At 50.0% G+C, this 18,584-nt stretch overlaps 1 protein-coding gene across 1 annotated transcript in view; it reads right to left on the bottom strand.

Annotated features, from left to right (window-relative positions):
* DOK1 (docking protein 1) overlaps window positions 1-18,584 on the bottom strand; it is a 103,778-nt gene that overhangs the window by 28,621 nt on the left and 56,573 nt on the right. Inside the window, exon 4 of the mRNA XM_063925855.1 lies at window positions 10,401-10,506. Coding sequence (XP_063781925.1) covers window positions 10,401-10,506 — 106 coding nt within the window. The remainder of the gene's footprint in view (window positions 1-10,400; window positions 10,507-18,584) is intronic.

Raw genomic sequence — 18,584 nt, 5'->3', positions numbered from 1 at the left:
GGCAGTAATGGGAGAGGACCGGGATGAGAAGAGATGGGAGAGCGTGGGTATGGGAGAGGGGGCAGTTATGGGAGAGGACAGGGATGAGAAGAGATGGGAGAGGGCGGGTGTGGGATAGGGAGCAGTAACAGGAGAGGACAGGGATGAGAAGAGTTGGGAGAGGGAGCAGTAATGGGAGAGGATAGGGATGAGGAGAGATGGGAGAGGGTGAGGATGGGAGAGGGGGCAGTAATGAGAGAGGACAGGGATGAGGAGAGAAGGGAGAGGATAGGGATGAGAAGAGATGGGAGAGGGCGGGGATGGGAAAGGGGGCAGTAATGGGAGATGACAGGGATGAGAAAAAATGGGAGAGGACAGGGATGAGAAAAAATGGGAGAGGACAGGGATGAGAAGAGATGGGAGAGGGGGCAGTAATGGGAGAGGGAGCAGTAATGTGAAAGGACGGGGATGAGAAGAGATGGGAGAGGACAGACGAGAAGAGATGGGAAAGGACAGAGACGAGAAGAGATGGGAGAGGACAGAGACGAGAAGAGATGGGAGAGGACAGAGACGAGAAGAGATGGGAAAGGACAGGGACGAAAAGAGATGGGAAAGGACGGGGATGAGAAGAGATGGGAAAGGACAGAGACGAGAAGAGATGGGAAAGGACAGGGACGAAAAGAGATGGGAAAGGACGGGGATGAGAAGAGATGGGAGAGGACAGAGACGAGAAGAGATGGGTAAGGACAGGGACGAGAAGAGATGGGAAAGGACAGGGACGAGAAGAGATGGGAAAGGACAGGGACGAGAAGAGATGGGAAAGGACAGGGACGAGAAGAGATGGGAAAGGACAGGGATGAGAAGAGATGGGAGAGGGGGCAGTAATGGGAGAGGACAGGGATGAGAAGAGATGGGAGAGGACAGGGACGAGAAGAGATGGGAGAGGGCGGGGGTGGGAGAGGGAGCAGTAATGGGGAGGACAGGGATGAGAAGAGATGGGAGAGGACGGGGATGAGAAGTAATGGGAGAGGATAGGGATGAGGAGAGATGGGAGAGGGTGGGTATGGGAGAGGGGCCAGTAATGGGAGAGGATAGGGATGAGGAGAGATGGGAGAGGGTGAGGACAGGAGAGGGAGCAGTAATGGGAGAGGACAGGGATGAGAAGAGATGGGACAGGGCGGGGATAAGAGAGGGGGGAATAATGGGAGAGGACAGGGATGAGAAGAGATGGGAGAAGACAGGGATGAGAAGAGATGGGAGAGGGCGGGGATGGGAGAGGGGGCAGTAATGGGAGAGGACAGGGATGAGAAGAGATGGGACAGGGCGGGGATAAGAGAGGGGGGAATAATGGGAGAGGACAGGGATGAGAAGAGATGGGAGAAGACAGGGATGAGAAGAGATGGGAGAGGGCGGGGATGGGAAAGGGGGCAGTAATGGGAGAGGACAGGGATGAGAAGAGATGGGAGAGTGTGGGTTTGGGAGAGGGAGCAGTAACAGGAGAGGACAGGGATGAGAAGAGTTGGTAGGGGGAACAGTAATGGGAGAGGATAGGGATGAGGAGAGATGGGAGAGGACAGGGATGAGAAGAGATGGGCGGGGATGGGAGAGGGGGCAGTAATGGGAGAGGACAGGGATGAGAAGAGATGGGAGAGGACAGGGATGAGAAGAGATGGGAGAGCGTGGGTATGGGAGAGGTGCCAGTAATGGGAGAGGATAGGGATGAGGAGAGATGGGAGAGGGTGAGGACGGGAGAGGGGGCAGTAATGGGAGAGGACAGGGATGAGGCGAGATGGGAGAGGGGGCAGTAATGGGAGAGGGAGCAGTAATGGGAGAGGACGGGGATGAGGAGAGATGGGAGAGGGGGCAGTAATGGGAGAGGGAGCAGTAATGGGAAAGGACAGGGATGAGGAAAGATGGAAGAGGACAGGGATGAGAAGAGATGGGAGAGGACAGGGATTAGAAGAGATAGGAGAGGGAGCAGTAATGTGAGAGGACAGGGATGATAAGAGATGGGAGAGGGCGGGGGTGGGAGAGGGAGCAGTAATGTGAGAGAACAGGGATGAGAAGAGATGGGAGAGCGTGGGTATGGGAGAGGGAGCAGTCATGGGAGAGGACAGGGATTAGAAGAGATGGGAGAGGGCTGGGATGGGGGAGAGGGCTGGGATGAGAAGAAATTGGAGAGGGGGCAGTAATGGGAGAGGACAGGGATGAGAAGAGATGGAAGAGGACAGGGATGAGAAGAGATGGGAGTGGGCGGGGGTGGGAGAGGGAGCAGTAATGTGAGAGGACAGGGATGATAAGAGATGGGAGAGGGCGGGGGTGGGAGAGGGAGCAGTAATGGGAGAGAACAGGGATGAGAAGAGATGGGAGAGGGCGGGGGTGGGAGAGGGAGCAGTCATGGGAGAGGACAGGGATGAGGAGAGATGGAAGAGGACAGGGATGAGAAGATATGGGAGAGCGTGGGTATGGGAGAGGGGCCAGTAATGGGAGAGGATAGGGATGAGGAGAGATGGTAGAGGGTGAGGACGGGAGAGGGGGCAGTAATGGGAGAGGACAGGGATGAGGAGAGATGGGAGAGGACAGGGATGAGAAGAGATGGGAGAGCGTGGGTATGGGAGAGGGGCCAGTAATGGGAGAGGATAGGGATGAGGAGAGATGGTAGAGGGTGAGGACGGGAGAGGGGCAGTAATGGGAGAGGACAGGGATTAGGAGAGATGGGAGAGGACAGGGATGAGAAGAGATTGAAGAGGGCGGGGATGGGACGAGGGTGCAGTAATACATAGTAACATAGTATCTAAGGTTGAAAAAAGACAATTGTCCATCGTGTTCAACCTATTTGTGGTCTCCTATGCACGATTATTTTGTATAAAATTTTGACTGATGCCGATGTCAGCCGTTACGTTTTATCCCTCTTTTGTATAATAACCATAGTGCGTGACTATGCCCCGTAACCCTGGATATCCTTATCCATTAGGAATTTATCTAACCCATTCTTAAAGGTGTTGACTGAGTCTGCCATTACAACTCCCTCAGGCAGGGAATTCCAAACACGTATCGTCCTTACCGTGAAAAAGCCTTTACGCCGTATTGTGCGGAATCTCCTCTCCTCTAACCTGAGCGAGTGTCCACGAGTTCTCTGTGTTGATCTAACCAAAAACAGGTCCTGCGCAAGATCTGTTTATTGTCCCCTTATATATTTGTAAATGTTGATCAGGTCCCCTCTTAATCTCCTCTTTTCCAGTGTAAACATGCCTAGTCTTGCAAGCCTTTCCTCGTATTCCAGCGTCTCCATACCCTTAATTAGTTTGGTCGCCCGCCTTTGAACCTTTTCTAGCTCCAGGATATCCTTTTTGTAGTACGGTGCCCAGAATTGTACACAGTATTCAAGGTGTGGCCTCACTAGTGATTTATATAACGGGAGTATAATACTCTCGTCCCTAGCATCAATACCCCGTTTTATGCATGCTAATATCTTATTAGCCTTCTTTGCTGCAGTCCTACTTTGGGTACTACTGCTTAGCTTGCTATCTATGAGGACACCTAAGTCCTTTTCCAGTACAGAATCCCCTAATTTTACCCCATTTAGTAGGTAGGTGTAATTTTTGTTCTTGTTACCACAGTGCATTACCTTACACTTGTCTGTGTTGAAGCGCATTCCCCATTTGGCTGCCCACGCTTCTAATTTAACTAAGGCCCTCATTCCGAGTTGTTCGCTCGTTCTTTTTCTTCGCATCGGTGCGATAAGTCGCAAACTGCGCATGCGCAATGTTCACAGCACGCCTGCGCCAAGTAAATTAACACAAAAGTTTGTTATTTTACTCATGGCATAACGAAGAAATTTCATTGTTCTGGTGATCGTAGGGTGATTGACAGGAAGTGGGTGTTTCTGGGCGGAAACTGACCGTTTTATGGGTGTGTGTGAAAAAACGCTGGCATTTCTGGAAAAAACGTGTCTGAAGAAACGGGGGAGTGTCTAAGCGAACGCTGGGTGTGTTTGTGACGTCAAACCAGGAACGAAACTGACTGAACTGATCGCATTGTAGGAGTAAGTCTCGAGATACTCGGAAACTGCAAAGAAATTTCTATTCGCAATTCTGCTAATCTTTCGTTCGCAATTCTGCTAAACTAAGATTCACTCCCAGAGGGTGGCGTCCTAGCGTGTGCAAAGCTGCTAAAAGCAGCTAGCGAGCGAACAACTCGGAATGAGGGCCTAAGTCGTTCTGAAGAGACTCAGCATCCTCCTCCGTATTTAATGGGAGTGGACAGGGGTGAGAAGAGATGGGAGAGGGCAGTAATGGGAGAGGACAGGGATGAGAAGAGATGGGAGAGGGCAGTAATGGGAGAGGACAGGGATGAGAAGAGATGGGAGAGGGCAGTAATGGGAGAGGACAGGGATGAGAAGAGATGGGAGAGGGCAGTAATGGGAGAGGGGGCAGTAATGGGAGAGGACAGGGATGAGAAGAGATGGGAGAGGGCAGTAATGGGAGAGGGGGCAGTAATGGGAGAGGACAGGGATGAGAAGAAATGGGAGAGGGCAGTAATGGGAGAGGGCAGTAATGGGAGAGGACAGGGATGAGAAGAGATGGGAGAGGGCAGTAATGGGAGAGGGGGCAGTAATGGGAGAGGACAGGGATGAGAAGAAATGGGAGAGGGCGGGGATGGTAGAGGGGGCAGTAATGCGAGAGGACAGGGATGAGAAGAGAAGAGATGGGAGAGGACAGGGATGAGAAGAGATGGGAGAGGGAGCAGTAATGCGAGAGGACAGGGATGAGAAGAGATGGAAGAGGACAGGGATGAGAAGAGATGGAAGAGGACAGGGATGAGAACAGATGGGAGAGGACAGGGATGAGAAGAGATGGGAGAGGACAGGGATGAGAAGAGATGGAAGAGGACAGGGATGAGAAGAGATGGAAGAGGACAGGGATGAGAAGAGATGGAAGAGGACAGGGATGAGAAGAGATGGAAGAGGACAGGGATGAGAAGAGATGGAAGAGGACAGGGATGAGAAGAGATGGAAGAGGACAGGGATGAGAAGAGATGGAAGAGGACAGGGATGAGAAGAGTTGGGAGAGTGTGGGATGGGAGAGGGGGCAGTAATGGGAGAGGACAGGGATGAGAAGAGATGGGACAGGGCGGGGATAATAGAGGGGGGAATAATGGGAGAGGACAGGGATGAGAAGAGATGGGAGAAGACAGGGATGAGAAGAGATGGGAGAGGGCGGGGATGGGAGAGGGGGCAGTAATGGGAGAGGATAGGGATGAGGAGAGATGGGAGAGGGCGGGGATGGGAAAGGGGGCAGTAATGAGAGAGGACAGTGATGAGAAGAGATGGGAGAGCGTGGGTATGGGAGAGGGGGCAGTTATGGGAGAGGACAGGGATGAGAAGAGATGGGAAAGGACAGAGAAGAGATGGGAAAGGACAGGGATGAGGAGAGTTGGGAGAGTGTGGGATGAGAGAGGGGGCAGTAATGGGAGAGGACAGGGATGAGAAGAGATGGGAGAGGGGGCAGTAATGGGAGAGGACAGGGATGAGAAGAGTTGGGAGAGTGTGGGATGAGAGAGGGGGCAGTAATGGGAGAGGACAGGGATGAGAAGAGATGGGACAGGGCGGGGATATGAGAGGGGGGAATAATGGGAGAGGACAGGGATGAGAAGAGATGGGAGAGGGCGGGGATGAGAAGATATGGAAGAGGGCGGGGATGAGAAGATATGGAAGAGGGCGGGGATGAGAAGAGATGGAAGAGGGCGGGGATGAGAAGAGATGGGAGAGGGCGGGGATGAGAAGAGATGGGAGAGGGCGGGGATGAGAAGAGATGGGAGAGGGCGGGGATGAGAAGAGATGGGAGAGGGCGGGGATGAGAAGAGATGGGAGAGGGCGGGGATGAGAAGAGATGGGAGAGGGCGGGGATGAGAAGAGATGGAAGAGGGCGGGGATGAGAAGAGATGGAAGAGGGCGGGGATGAGAAGAGATGGGAAAGGACAGGGATGAGAAGAGTTGGGAGAGTGTGGGATGGGAGAGGGGGCAGTAATGGTAGAGGACAGGGATGAGAAGAGATGGGAGAGGACAGGGATGAGAAGAGATGGGAGAGCGTGGGTATGGGAGAGGTGCCAGTAATGGGAGAGGATAGGGATGAGGAGAGATGGGAGAGGGTGAGGACGGGAGAGGGGGCAGTAATGGGAGAGGACAGGGATGAGGCGAGATGGGAGAGGGGGCAGTAATGGGAGAGGGAGCAGTAATGGGAGAGGACGGGGATGAGGAGAGATGGGAGAGGGGGCAGTAATGGGAGAGGGAGCAGTAATGGGAAAGGACGGGGATGAGGAAAGATGGAAGAGGACAGGGATGAGAAGAGATGGGAGAGGACAGGGATTAGAAGAGATAGGAGAGGGAGCAGTAATGTGAGAGGACAGGGATGATAAGAGATGGGAGAGGGCGGGGGTGGGAGAGGGAGCAGTAATGTGAGAGAACAGGGATGAGAAGAGATGGGAGAGCGTGGGTATGGGAGAGGGAGCAGTCATGGGAGAGGACAGGGATTAGAAGAGATGGGAGAGGGCTGGGATGGGGGAGAGGGCTGGGATGAGAAGAAATTGGAGAGGGGGCAGTAATGGGAGAGGACAGGGATGAGAAGAGATGGGAGGGGGTGGGAGAGGGAGCAGTAATGTGAGAGGACAGGGATGATAAGAGATGGGAGAGGGCGGGGGTGGGAGAGGGAGCAGTAATGGGAGAGAACAGGGATGAGAAGAGATGGGAGGGGGTGGGAGAGGGAGCAGTCATGGGAGAGGACAGGGATGAGGAGAGATGGAAGAGGACAGGGATGAGAAGATATGGGAGAGCGTGGGTATGGGAGAGGGGCCAGTAATGGGAGAGGATAGGGATGAGGAGAGATGGTAGAGGGTGAGGACGGGAGAGGGGGCAGTAATGGGAGAGGACAGGGATGAGGAGAGATGGGAGAGGACAGGGATGAGAAGAGATGGGAGAGCGTGGGTATGGGAGAGGGGCCAGTAATGGGAGAGGATAGGGATGAGGAGAGATGGTAGAGGGTGAGGACGGGAGAGGGGCAGTAATGGGAGAGGACAGGGATTAGGAGAGATGGGAGAGGACAGGGATGAGAAGAGATTGAAGAGGGCGGGGATGGGACGAGGGTGCAGTAATACATAGTAACATAGTAACATAGTATCTAAGGTTGAAAAAAGACAATTGTCCATCGTGTTCAACCTATTTGTGGTCTCCTATGCACGATTATTTTGTATAAAATTTTGACTGATGCTGATGTCAGCCGTTACGTTTTATCCCTCTTTTTTATAATAACCATAGTGCGTGACTATGCCCCGTAACCCTGGATATCCTTATCCATTAGGAATTTATCTAACCCATTCTTAAAGGTGTTGACAGATTCCGCCATTACAACTCCCTCAGGCAGGGAATTCCAAACACGTATCGTCCTTACCGTGAAAAAGCCTTTACGCTGTATTGTGCGGAATCTCCTCTCCTCTAGCCTGAGCGAGTGTCCACGAGTTCTCTGTGTTGATCTAACCAAAAACAGGTCCTGCGCAAGATCTGTTTATTGTCCCCTTATATATTTGTAAATGTTGATCAGGTCCCCTCTTAATCTCCTCTTTTCCAGTGTAAACATGCCTAGTCTTGCAAGCCTTTCCTCGTATTCCAGCGTCTCCATACCCTTAATTAGTTTGGTCGCCCGCCTTTGAACCTTTTCTAGCTCCAGGATATCCTTTTTGTAGTACGGTGCCCAGAATTGTACACAGTATTCAAGGTGTGGCCTCACTAGTGATTTATATAACGGGAGTATAATACTCTCGTCCCTAGCATCAATACCCCGTTTTATGCATGCTAATATCTTATTAGCCTTCTTTGCTGCAGTCCTACTTCGGGTACTACTGCTTAGCTTGCTATCTATGAGGGCACCTAAGTCCTTTTCCAGTACAGAATCCCCTAATTTTACCCCATTTAGTAGGTAGGTGTAATTTTTGTTCTTGTTACCACAGTGCATTACCTTACACTTGTCTGTGTTGAAGCGCATTCCCCATTTGGCTGCCCACGCTTCTAATTTAACTAAGGCCCTCATTCCGAGTTGTTCGCTCGTTCTTTTTCTTCGCATCGGTGCGATAAGTCGCAAACTGCGCATGCGCAATGTTCACAGCACGCCTGCGCCAAGTAAATTAACACAAAAGTTTGTTATTTTACTCACGGCATAACGAAGAAATTTCATCGTTCTGGTGATCATAGGGTGATTGACAGGAAGTGGGTGTTTCTGGGCGGAAACTGACCGTTTTATGGGTGTGTGTGAAAAAACGCTGGCATTTCTGGAAAAAACGTGTCTGAAGAAACGGGGGAGTGTCTAAGCGAACGCTGGGTGTGTTTGTGACGTCAAACCAGGAACGAAACTGACTGAACTGATCGCATTGTAGGAGTAAGTCTCGAGATACTCGGAAACTGCAAAGAAATTTCTATTCGCAATTCTGCTAATCTTTCGTTCGCAATTCTGCTAAACTAAGATTCACTCCCAGAGGGCGGCGTCCTAGCGTGTGCAAAGCTGCTAAAAGCAGCTAGCGAGCGAACAACTCGGAATGAGGGCCTAAGTCGTTCTGAAGAGACTCAGCATCCTCCTCCGTATTTAATGGGAGAGGACAGGGGTGAGAAGAGATGGGAGAGGGCAGTAATGGGAGAGGACAGGGATGAGAAGAGATGGGAGCGGGCAGTAATGGGAGAGGACAGGGATGAGAAGAGATGGGAGAGGGCAGTAATGGGAGAGGACAGGGATGAGAAGAGATGGGAGAGGGCAGTAATGGGAGAGGGGGCAGTAATGGGAGAGGACAGGGATGAGAAGAAATGGGAGAGGGCGGGGATGGTAGAGGGGGCAGTAATGCGAGAGGACAGGGATGAGAAGAGAAGAGATGGGAGAGGACAGGGATGAGAAGAGATGGGAGAGGGAGCAGTAATGCGAGAGGACAGGGATGAGAAGAGAAGAGATGGGAGAGGACAGGGATGAGGAGAGATGGGAGTGGGCAGTAATGGGAAAGGGGGCAGTAATGGGAGAGGATAGGGATGAGAAGAGATGGGAGAGGGAGCAGTAATGGGAGAGGACAGGGATGAGGAGAGATGGGAGAGGGCGGGGATGGGAGAGGGGGCAGTAATGGGAGAGGACAGGGATGAGGAGAGATGGGAGAGGGCGGGGATGGGAGAGGGGCAGTAATGCGAGAGGACAGGGATGAGAAGAGAAGAGATGGGAGAGGACAGGGATGAGAAGAGATGGGAGAGGGAGCAGTAATGGGAGAGGACAGGGATGAGGAGAGATGGGAGAGGGCGGGGATGGGAGAGGGGGCAGTAATGGGAGAGGACAGGGATGAGGAGAGATGGGAGAGGGCGGGGATGGGAGAGGGGCAGTAATGCGAGAGGACAGGGATGAGAAGAGAAGAGATGGGAGAGGACAGGGATGAGAAGAGATGGGAGAGGGAGCAGTAATGGGAGAGGACAGGGATGAGGAGAGATGGGAGAGGGTGGGTATTGGAGACGGCTGGGATGGGAGAGGGGGCAGTAATGGGAGAGGACGGGGATGAGGAGAGATGGAGAGGGGGCAGTTATGGTAGAGGGAGCAGTAATGGGAGAGGACGGGGATGAGGAGAGATGGAGGAGGACAGGGATGAGAAGAGATGGAAGAGGATGGGGATGAGAGAGGGGACAGTAATGGGAGAGGACAGGGATGAGAAGAGATGGAAGAGGACAGGATTGAGAAGAGATGGAGATGAGAAGAGATGGAAGAGGGTGGGGATGAGAAGAGATGGAAGAGGACAGGGATGAGAAGAGATGGAAGAGGGTGGGGATGAGAAGAGATGGGAGAGGACAGGGATGAGAAGAAATGGGAGAGGACACGGATGAGAAGAAATGGAAGAGGGCAGGGATGAGAAGAGATGGAAGAGGACAGGGATGAGAAGAGATGGAAGAGGACAGGGATGAGAAGAGATGGAAGAGGACAGGGTTGAGAAGAGATGGACATGAGAAGAAATGGAAGAGGGCGGGGGGATGAGAAGAGATGGAAGAGGACAGGGATGAGAAGAGATGGAAGAGGGTGGGGATGAGAAGAGATGGAAGAGGACAGGGATGAGAAGAGATGGAAGAGGGTGGGGATGAGAAGAGATGGGAGAGGACAGGGATGAGAAGAAATGGGAGAGGACAGGGATGAGAAGAAATGGGAGAGGACACGGATGAGAAGAAATGGAAGAGGGCAGGGATGAGAAGAGATGGAAGAGGACAGGGTTGAGAAGAGATGGACATGAGAAGAAATGGAAGAGGACAGGGATGAGAAGAAATGGAAGAGGGCGGGGGGATGACTGGACGGGGTGGCGTCCATGAATCCAGCTACTGGACACACGGTATACATAATTGTAGGCCAATGAGATTCTCTCACCTTCTTCCCGAGAGAAGTAGATGCTGTTTACGGCCATCTCCAGGGATGCGCTGTCGCCGGTGTCTGCCGCCTTTTCCTGGGAAGATTTGCACTCATTGACTTTCCCCTGGGGTAACAAGAGAAAGGAGAACGTTCAGTATAAGAGCTGACATTGTAACGGAGTCATACAGTATAGTAGTAACATCTTACTAGAAGTCACAGATAATCCAGACATAGATCCCACTACTGATGTCACCAGGAATCCTGAGCCGTGGGATTAGTGCCGGCACAGATCGCCCGCTGACACCTGCCGTTACTTCTGCCAGATGTCTGTGTGCAGTTTATTACACACGAGTACAACAGACCTGTATGGGCGTCCAATAGAATACAGGGTGGTCATGTGATGAATGTACCTCACAGATTATGAAGACCCACAAACATCCCGCACAGGGTGGTCTATGTCCCAAGCAGAGGCCTCAGGAATGACTGGAGTGCATGTAGGCTGGACAGGGGGGAGTCGGGGGCAATCTGAGAGCTGGACCCCGGAATTAGAGTGTTCTCTGCTTTGTGAGCCATGGGGGTCATTCCGAGTTGATCGCTCGCTAGCTAGTTTTAGCAGCCGTGCAAGCGCTATGCCGCCGCCCACTGGGAGTGTATTTTAGCTTAGCAGAAGTGCGAACGCATGTGCAGCCGAGCTCTACAAAAACAGTTTGTGCAGTGTCAGAGTATCTCTGAACCTACTCAGCGCTTGCGATCACTTCAGCCTATTCCTGTCCGGATTTGACGTCATACACCCGCCCAGTGAACGCCCAGCCACGCCTGTGTTTTTTCAGACACGCCTGCGTTTTTGCAAACACTCCCTGAAAACGGTCTGTTGACTCCCAGAAACGCCCCCTTCCTGTCAATCTTCTTGCGGCCGTCAGTGCAACTGAAAACTTCGCTAGAACCTGAGCACAACCACAACGGGCTTTGTACCCGTACGTCGCGCATGTGCATTGCGGAGCATAGGCATGCGCAGAAAAGCCGATTTTTAGCCTGATCGCTGCGCTGCGAACGGCAGCTAGCGATCAACTCGGAATGACCCCCATATTCTTGTGCCTCCTCCGCACTTATCACGCAAGAAACATTTCTGTTCAGTATTTATAATGTATATTCCCTGGACGTATATATATTCTGTTTATGTAACAGTGTGGCAAAGTCAATGTATCTTCTCAATGCAAAGGGCTTCAATAAGTAAGGTTTAAAAAAAAATTATATATATATATATATATATATATATATATATATATATATATAATAAATGATTTGCTTGGGAGCATCTGCAGTACAGACCATTATTTGGGTAGTAATAACAGGGACTCGCGGGAGGTGTAATTGTAGTATTGTAGTCGCTGCTGGAACAAGCCTGAGTGTGTGAGACACCGGGGTGTGCAATCACTGATATACCAGGGGTGAGTTACTGGCAGCAGTAAGTGATCTCTGAGGCTGGGTAGTGAGGACATTGTGTAATTAGGAATCTATGGAACCGTCTCTGAAGACAACATAACAGCAGCACAGAATCCAGGATCCTGACGTCACTCTCGCAGATGATCCCGTTCTGGTCTTGTGGATCCAGCTGTATCAGAGGACCTGATTCTGTAGCTGGAGACAGGTTCGGATACCTGCAGTCTACAGTCTCTAGTCTTAACAGATGTCTGATGGGGGAAAGCCGACAAGCCTGACAACACGGGGACACTACAAGCTAGAGATGTGTGGGTCGGATTCTCTGAAAACCCTGAACTTGACTATTCCAAGTGAATCCAGTGATTTGGAGTGCCACTTACTAATAGCGCTGTGAATCGCAGTATTAAAAAAAGGTTAGTAAAAGGTTCGTATTGGAGATGTTAGAGACCCATCTAATGAAGTTCACCTGGACGTGGTGGAGGGACCCACATCGTTGGACAAATCTGTACTAAGAACTTCACTTATACTCCATGTTAATTGTAAAAGTTTATCAAACGTATTTTGACTATTAGGCCTATATTTACTAATAATCCGAGTTTGTCCGATTTGTGTTTTTGTTTCTAAGTCCCAACACAGGAATTCACTAAGCACCAATCTCGGCAGTGTTTCGACTATTCGTAATGGTTTTACTGGCAAAGTTCAGAAATACGAATGAATAGACCATCGGTCAAACGCGGCTGTTATTTCATACAATACGGGTATTCACTATTCATTCGTATTTGGGTGTTAGTCTCTGAGTGCTCAAGTGCGGGTGTATTTTTTTGCGATTCGTTAAAAAAAGCAGCAAAAAAATAGACCTGCGTTTTCCAGGCGAGTTTGGATAACTATGCACGGATCAGTGAGATCTGTACAAGGTTATCTATGGGAAAGGGTCTGTTTAGTGTAAAAACAGGAAAAAAAATTGCGTGGGGTCCCCCCTCCTAAGCATAACCAGGCGCGGGCTCTTTGAGCCGGTCCTGGTTGAAAAAATATGGGGAAAAATTTGACTGCGGTTGACCGCGAGTAACCTCAACCGCTGACCGCAAAGTTCCCACCATTGGATACAATGGAGCACCTATGCGCTACATTGTATCTTCAGTGCGCAGCCTGACTGACAGCTCAGGTGCGCACAGCCAATCAGGAGAGTGCCATGATGTGGCGCTCCCTGATTGGCTGAAGGGACCCTCTTTGACAGGAGTCACGGGGGGGTCCCGCCAGTCGGGGAAAGGGGTCCCATGTGTAAACATGGGACCCCTTTCAGTGCGTGGTTCGGGTTTTCCGGTTTGTTTTTTGCCAAGTACATGGATTACAGAGAGAACAGAAGGTACACTGGATTGTGTGAGTATAATTTTATTCACAGGTACCCCGTGGATTCTACATGGAGAAGTGGACCGAGCCTCGTGTGAACATAGGTAAGTATGTGTGTATGTAGGTGTGCATGTATGTAATAAAATTTTACTGTCATGGTGTGTGTGTTCTGTTTTTTGTTGGGTATTTTTCTTGTAGTAGTACTACAGGTACCAGCGGGCCCGTTTCCCCCCCGCATGCTGGTACTTGTGGTTCTTCAAGTACCAGCTTGCGGGGGAGGCTTGCTGGGACTTGTAGTACTGCTACAAAAAAACAATATTCTTATTTTTACACTTGGCTATCAGCCCCCCATCCTCCGCCCTTGGATGGGGGGGGGGGGGGGGGACAGCCTCGGGCTTCACCCCTGGCCCTTGGGTGGCTGGAGGGGGGAACCCCTTGATTTAAGGGGTCCCCACTCCTCCAGGGTACCCCGGCCAGGGGTGACTAGTTAGTGATTTAATGCCAGGGCTGCAGAGACCTATATAAAAGTGTCCCCCGGCTGTGGCATTATCTCTCTGACTAGTGGAGCCCGGTGCTGGTGTGAAAATACGGGGGACCCCTACGCTTTTTGTCCCCCGTATTTTTGGCACCAGGACCTGGCGCAGAGCCCGGTGCTGGTTGTTTAAATATGGGGGAGCCCCTGCTGAGCATCCCATCTAATTTTGGAGAATTTCCCACTGGAATTCCCAGAAATGCAACCTGGCATACTGAAGGTGGATACCATCATGCCCAACAGCTTCATGCACAACAAGATCGACAGATGGCGTACTGTTGTGACCAAGGCCTGTAGGGTCCGTGCTTTGGACAAGAAAACCCTCTGGAGAGAGGTGCCAGAGACCACCACCAGAAACTGAAGGCGCCAACAAGGAATTAGGTGTGACTTCAGGATCCATTTGTGATTCCGAAGTACTTGAACCATACGATCTAAGCTGAATCTGCTTTCACGAGCAGATCATCTAAATAAAGTATGACCAGGATACCTTCTTTGTGTAGTAAGCTCATCATCATGAAATGATTTGTGAAAACTCATGGAGCCATCACTATTCCAAATGGTAGAGTCTAGAATTGGTAGTGATTGGAACAGACTGCAAAATGGAGGAAAGAATGATGACCTGCCCAGACTCAAACATTCATTGGACTCCATGCCGTGGATCTCTAATTGAAGAGACTACATCCGAATAAACCATTCCAGCACAGGAACTGGAGTGATGACGCCATCCCAAAGGAGCCCCCTTCTCTGCATCCCGGCATAGGCGTGCGCAGCACATTTTATAAGGGGGTGCACAACTGGAGTGGCGTGCCTTGCACTGCCTACCGGACATGCCTAGCACCATATATTAGCAGTCAGAGAAAAGGAGGGAGAAAAAGAGAGAGGCGAGACAGAGGGTAGAGAGAGAGGGGGTACAGGTGGCACTGTGTAGCTCATTCTGTCCACGTACCCCTAGTACAAGCATCACTGTGTGTGTGTCCCTTCAGTACAAGACGTACTGGGTACCTGAGGCAGCGGCGGTTCACCCTTTCAGCACCGGCAGCAGCGATAACCTCTTCTGGTTACTGTTGGATTGTGTGACGTCGGGCAACAGCATCAGAGAGGAGAAGAAAAGGTGAGAGGAGGGACTGGATCGCCTCCTCCTGCTGGTACTGCATTGACAGTGCTGCTGTATGTCCCCTCAATGCACCACATTGCCGCAGGTCCCTGCTTAAAAATATATATATATATATATATATATATATATATATATATAAAAAAGTGGCACAAACCACATGCGGTGGGAAAGGGCCAGTCTGCCTCCTCCCCCTTCCTGGATCATACAGTGCCTCCAGTCACCACACATACACATTGTCCCATCCAGTAACCACTCTGCCCCCCCATACACACACACACACATATATATATATATATATACACATATACATATACACACACACACACACACACACACACACACATACATACATAGTGGTCGAAGTGGAAATTTTGAAGTGGGGGTATGGAAAAGTTAAGGATGGAGGTGGAAATGCTCCAGAAAAGGGGGTGTGCCCTTCAGTGTAGTTTACCACCCCATATAACCCTTATACCAGAGGTTCCCAAACTGTGTGCCATGGCTCCCTGGGGTGCCTCGGGACACTTGCAGGGGTGCCCTGGGTTGGTGGTCCAGGACCAATTCAAAGTATTCATGGTCAATATAATAGGCAAAACCAGTGCTGGTGGCTGCCAGTCATAAAATATGTGGCCAAACATAAGCAAATCTTGTCCCTCACCACACAACTGATCCTAAGGATGACATATAAACGCTATCTACGTAATGTAATATTTATTTCTTAATAAGAAATTTTTGGCCTAGGGGTGCCGTGAAAAAAATTCTGATATTCTAGGGCGCCATGATTCAAAAAAGTTTGGAAACCACTGCCTTATACACATTATGCATCACAATAGTAGGAACCCTTGTGCTATCTAGTACTGGTGCACCTTTCACATTGTAGCACACGGTATGAGCCGAAATTCACATTATAGCACACGGTATGAGCCGCAATTCACTTTATAGCACACAGTATGAGCCGAAATTCACATTATAGCACACGGTATGAGCCGAAATTCACATTATAGCACACAGTATGAGCCGAAATTCACATTATAGCACACGGTATGAGCCGAAATTCACATTATACCACACAGTATGAGCTGAAATTCACATTATACCACACAGTATGAGCTTAAATTCACATTATACCACACGGTATGAGCCGAAATTCACATTATACCACACGGTATGAGCCGAAATTCACATTATAGCACACAGCATGAGCCGAAATTCACATTATAGCACACAGCATGAGCCGAAATTCACATTATAGCACACGGTATGAGCCGAAATTCACATTATAGCACACAGTATGAGCCGAAATTCACATTATAGCACACGGTATGAGCCGAAATTCACATTATAGCACACGGTATGAGCCGCAATTCACTTTATAGCACACAGTATGAGCCGAAATTCACATTATAGCACACGGTATGAGCCGAAATTCACATTATAGCACACGGTATGAGCCGCAATTCACTTTATAGCACACAGTATGAGCCGAAATTCACATTATAGCACACGGTATGAGCCGCAATTCACTTTATAGCACACAGTATGAGCCGAAATTCACATTATACCACACAGTATGAGCCGAAATTCACATTATAGCACACAGTATGAGCCGAAATTCACATTATACCACACAGTATGAGCCGAAATTCACATTATAGCACACGGTATGAGACGCAATTCACATTATAGCACACAGTATGAGCCGAAATTCACATTATAGCACAAAGTATGAGACAAAATTCAGGGAGAGTGACAGCAGGGACATAGTGACAGGGAGAGTGACAGAGGGACAGCAAGAGCATACAGTAGGGACTAGGGAGAGAAAAAGGAGCAGGGTAAAATTACCTGTTGAGCTGTGGAGGAGGCTGTGGACTGCGGTGCAGTGGATGAGGCGGCCGCTCCTGATCGGCTGTCGGTTTGAGAAAGCTCTGTGACCAGTGGATGCGGCGGCGGGGATCTTCATTCAGTGCTCGAAGTGTATACGGCTCACTCAGAGCACTGTGTGTGTGTGTATATATATATATATATATATATATATATATATATATATATATATATATATATATATATATATAGCTGAGCCAAGTAATCAGTAGTTTACTGAGTGCACTAATAAATTGTAGGTGCACTCAGTAAACTATGGATTGCTTGGCCCAGCTACTATATTATATATATATATATATATATATATATATATATATATATATATATATCATAAAGTAACAACCCTTCGTTTATAAAAAAAAAAAAAAAATGTATCCCCCCACAGACTCTCACCAAGACTGGAGAGAGATTGAGCGCGGGCAGGACTTGGAGCCGGGAGTACAGCACAGGGCGCCGTGACCAGGGAGGGAGGGGCCAGGCTCACATCAGATCGCGAGGCAGTCACTCTCTGTGAGTGACGATGCGGCTATTGATGACCGGCGGCAGCGGGACGGGAGGGGATGTAACCGCCGGGCAGCGCTGCACACAGGTGATCCGATCGTTGCTATCTGTGTGCTGCTGTAGTAGCACTGCTACAACAGCAGCACACAGACCGTGATGATCGGATCGCAGGCGTGACGAGCGGGGGGTGCCGGACATTAGGGGGTGCCTGTGCGCACCAGGCACCCCCCGTGCGCACGCCTATGCATCCAGGGAAAGAGCAGTGGCAAAAAACTGCCATATCGGCGAACACCTCTGGAAATGATGCCCCGCACCCAGGCATCTGAAGACAACTCAACCCAACAGTCTTTGAACCAGAGCAACCGCCTTCTGAACTGTGGGGACCCCGTCAGGTGCTAGGCTTCTCTAAAGCCTTGGCTCCTGGGCAGAAGTGTCCCCTGGCCGACTGACCACTAGTGGAAGGTCTGCCATGAATGGAGGAGCAAAAAGCTTGGACCTTGATGTTTCGGGGCAGCCACTAAAAGAAAAGTGGCACCCAAGCCAAGGTTAATAAAGGTCAGATAATGATCCCAGAGCATATAAAAAAGGAGATTTATGGTAAGAACTTACCTTTGTTAAATCTTTCTGCGAGGTACACTGGGTTCCACAGGGAATAACTGTCACAACTGAGGGCCTGAGCTGACGGGAGGCAGCCTCAGTTGTAGGGGCTGAGATGTACCGGAACCTGGGAGGTTATATCAGACCCCTGGACATGTAAGTAACATGAATAATAACTGCCCGAAGGCGTGACCACGACAACTTGGATAAAAGTCAATGATGTTTATTATGACAACTCCGCAACACAGCAGCAGTAAAAGAAAACGTAAAAGTCAGCAAAGAATAAATACAGTTCCTGGGTACTACAGGATGGCAGGAGCCACAGGGCACTGGTAGTGTGAGATAGTTCTTATGATCTTCTAGATGGAAAGTCCTTACCAGGCCCGACTGTAGCAATGGAGATAACCCAGGATTGTGCCAGCTGGTGTTCCAGGAAAAGCTGGGTTGCTGAAGATAAAACAGCTGCTGTGGATACTGGCTGGAACCAGACTGTTGTTAGCACGGAGTGGATACTGGCTGGAACCAGTTAAATAATAAATGAACTTGGGAGCGATGAAATATGAACTGAAATGTAGAACTTGAGAGCGGAGAAATAATAATACCGGTGGAGAGTGGTAAAGTGTAGAAAGGACACCGGCCCTTTAAGGGAAGCTGTACTCTGCTGGAAGCTGAGCTGGAAGCAGGTAATGTTGTAGCTAGAAACAGATGAATCCACAATGGATTGGAGAGTCAGGCTACACCGCAGGTGGAATGCTGGTGCGGGTCTCTATGGTGGAAGTCTTGAGACAGGAGC

The sequence above is a fragment of the Pseudophryne corroboree genome, chromosome 1 (genome assembly GCF_028390025.1).
Source record: "Pseudophryne corroboree isolate aPseCor3 chromosome 1, aPseCor3.hap2, whole genome shotgun sequence".
NCBI classification, from domain to species: domain Eukaryota; kingdom Metazoa; phylum Chordata; class Amphibia; order Anura; family Myobatrachidae; genus Pseudophryne; species Pseudophryne corroboree.
This window is presented reverse-complemented; position numbering and strand designations above follow the sequence as displayed.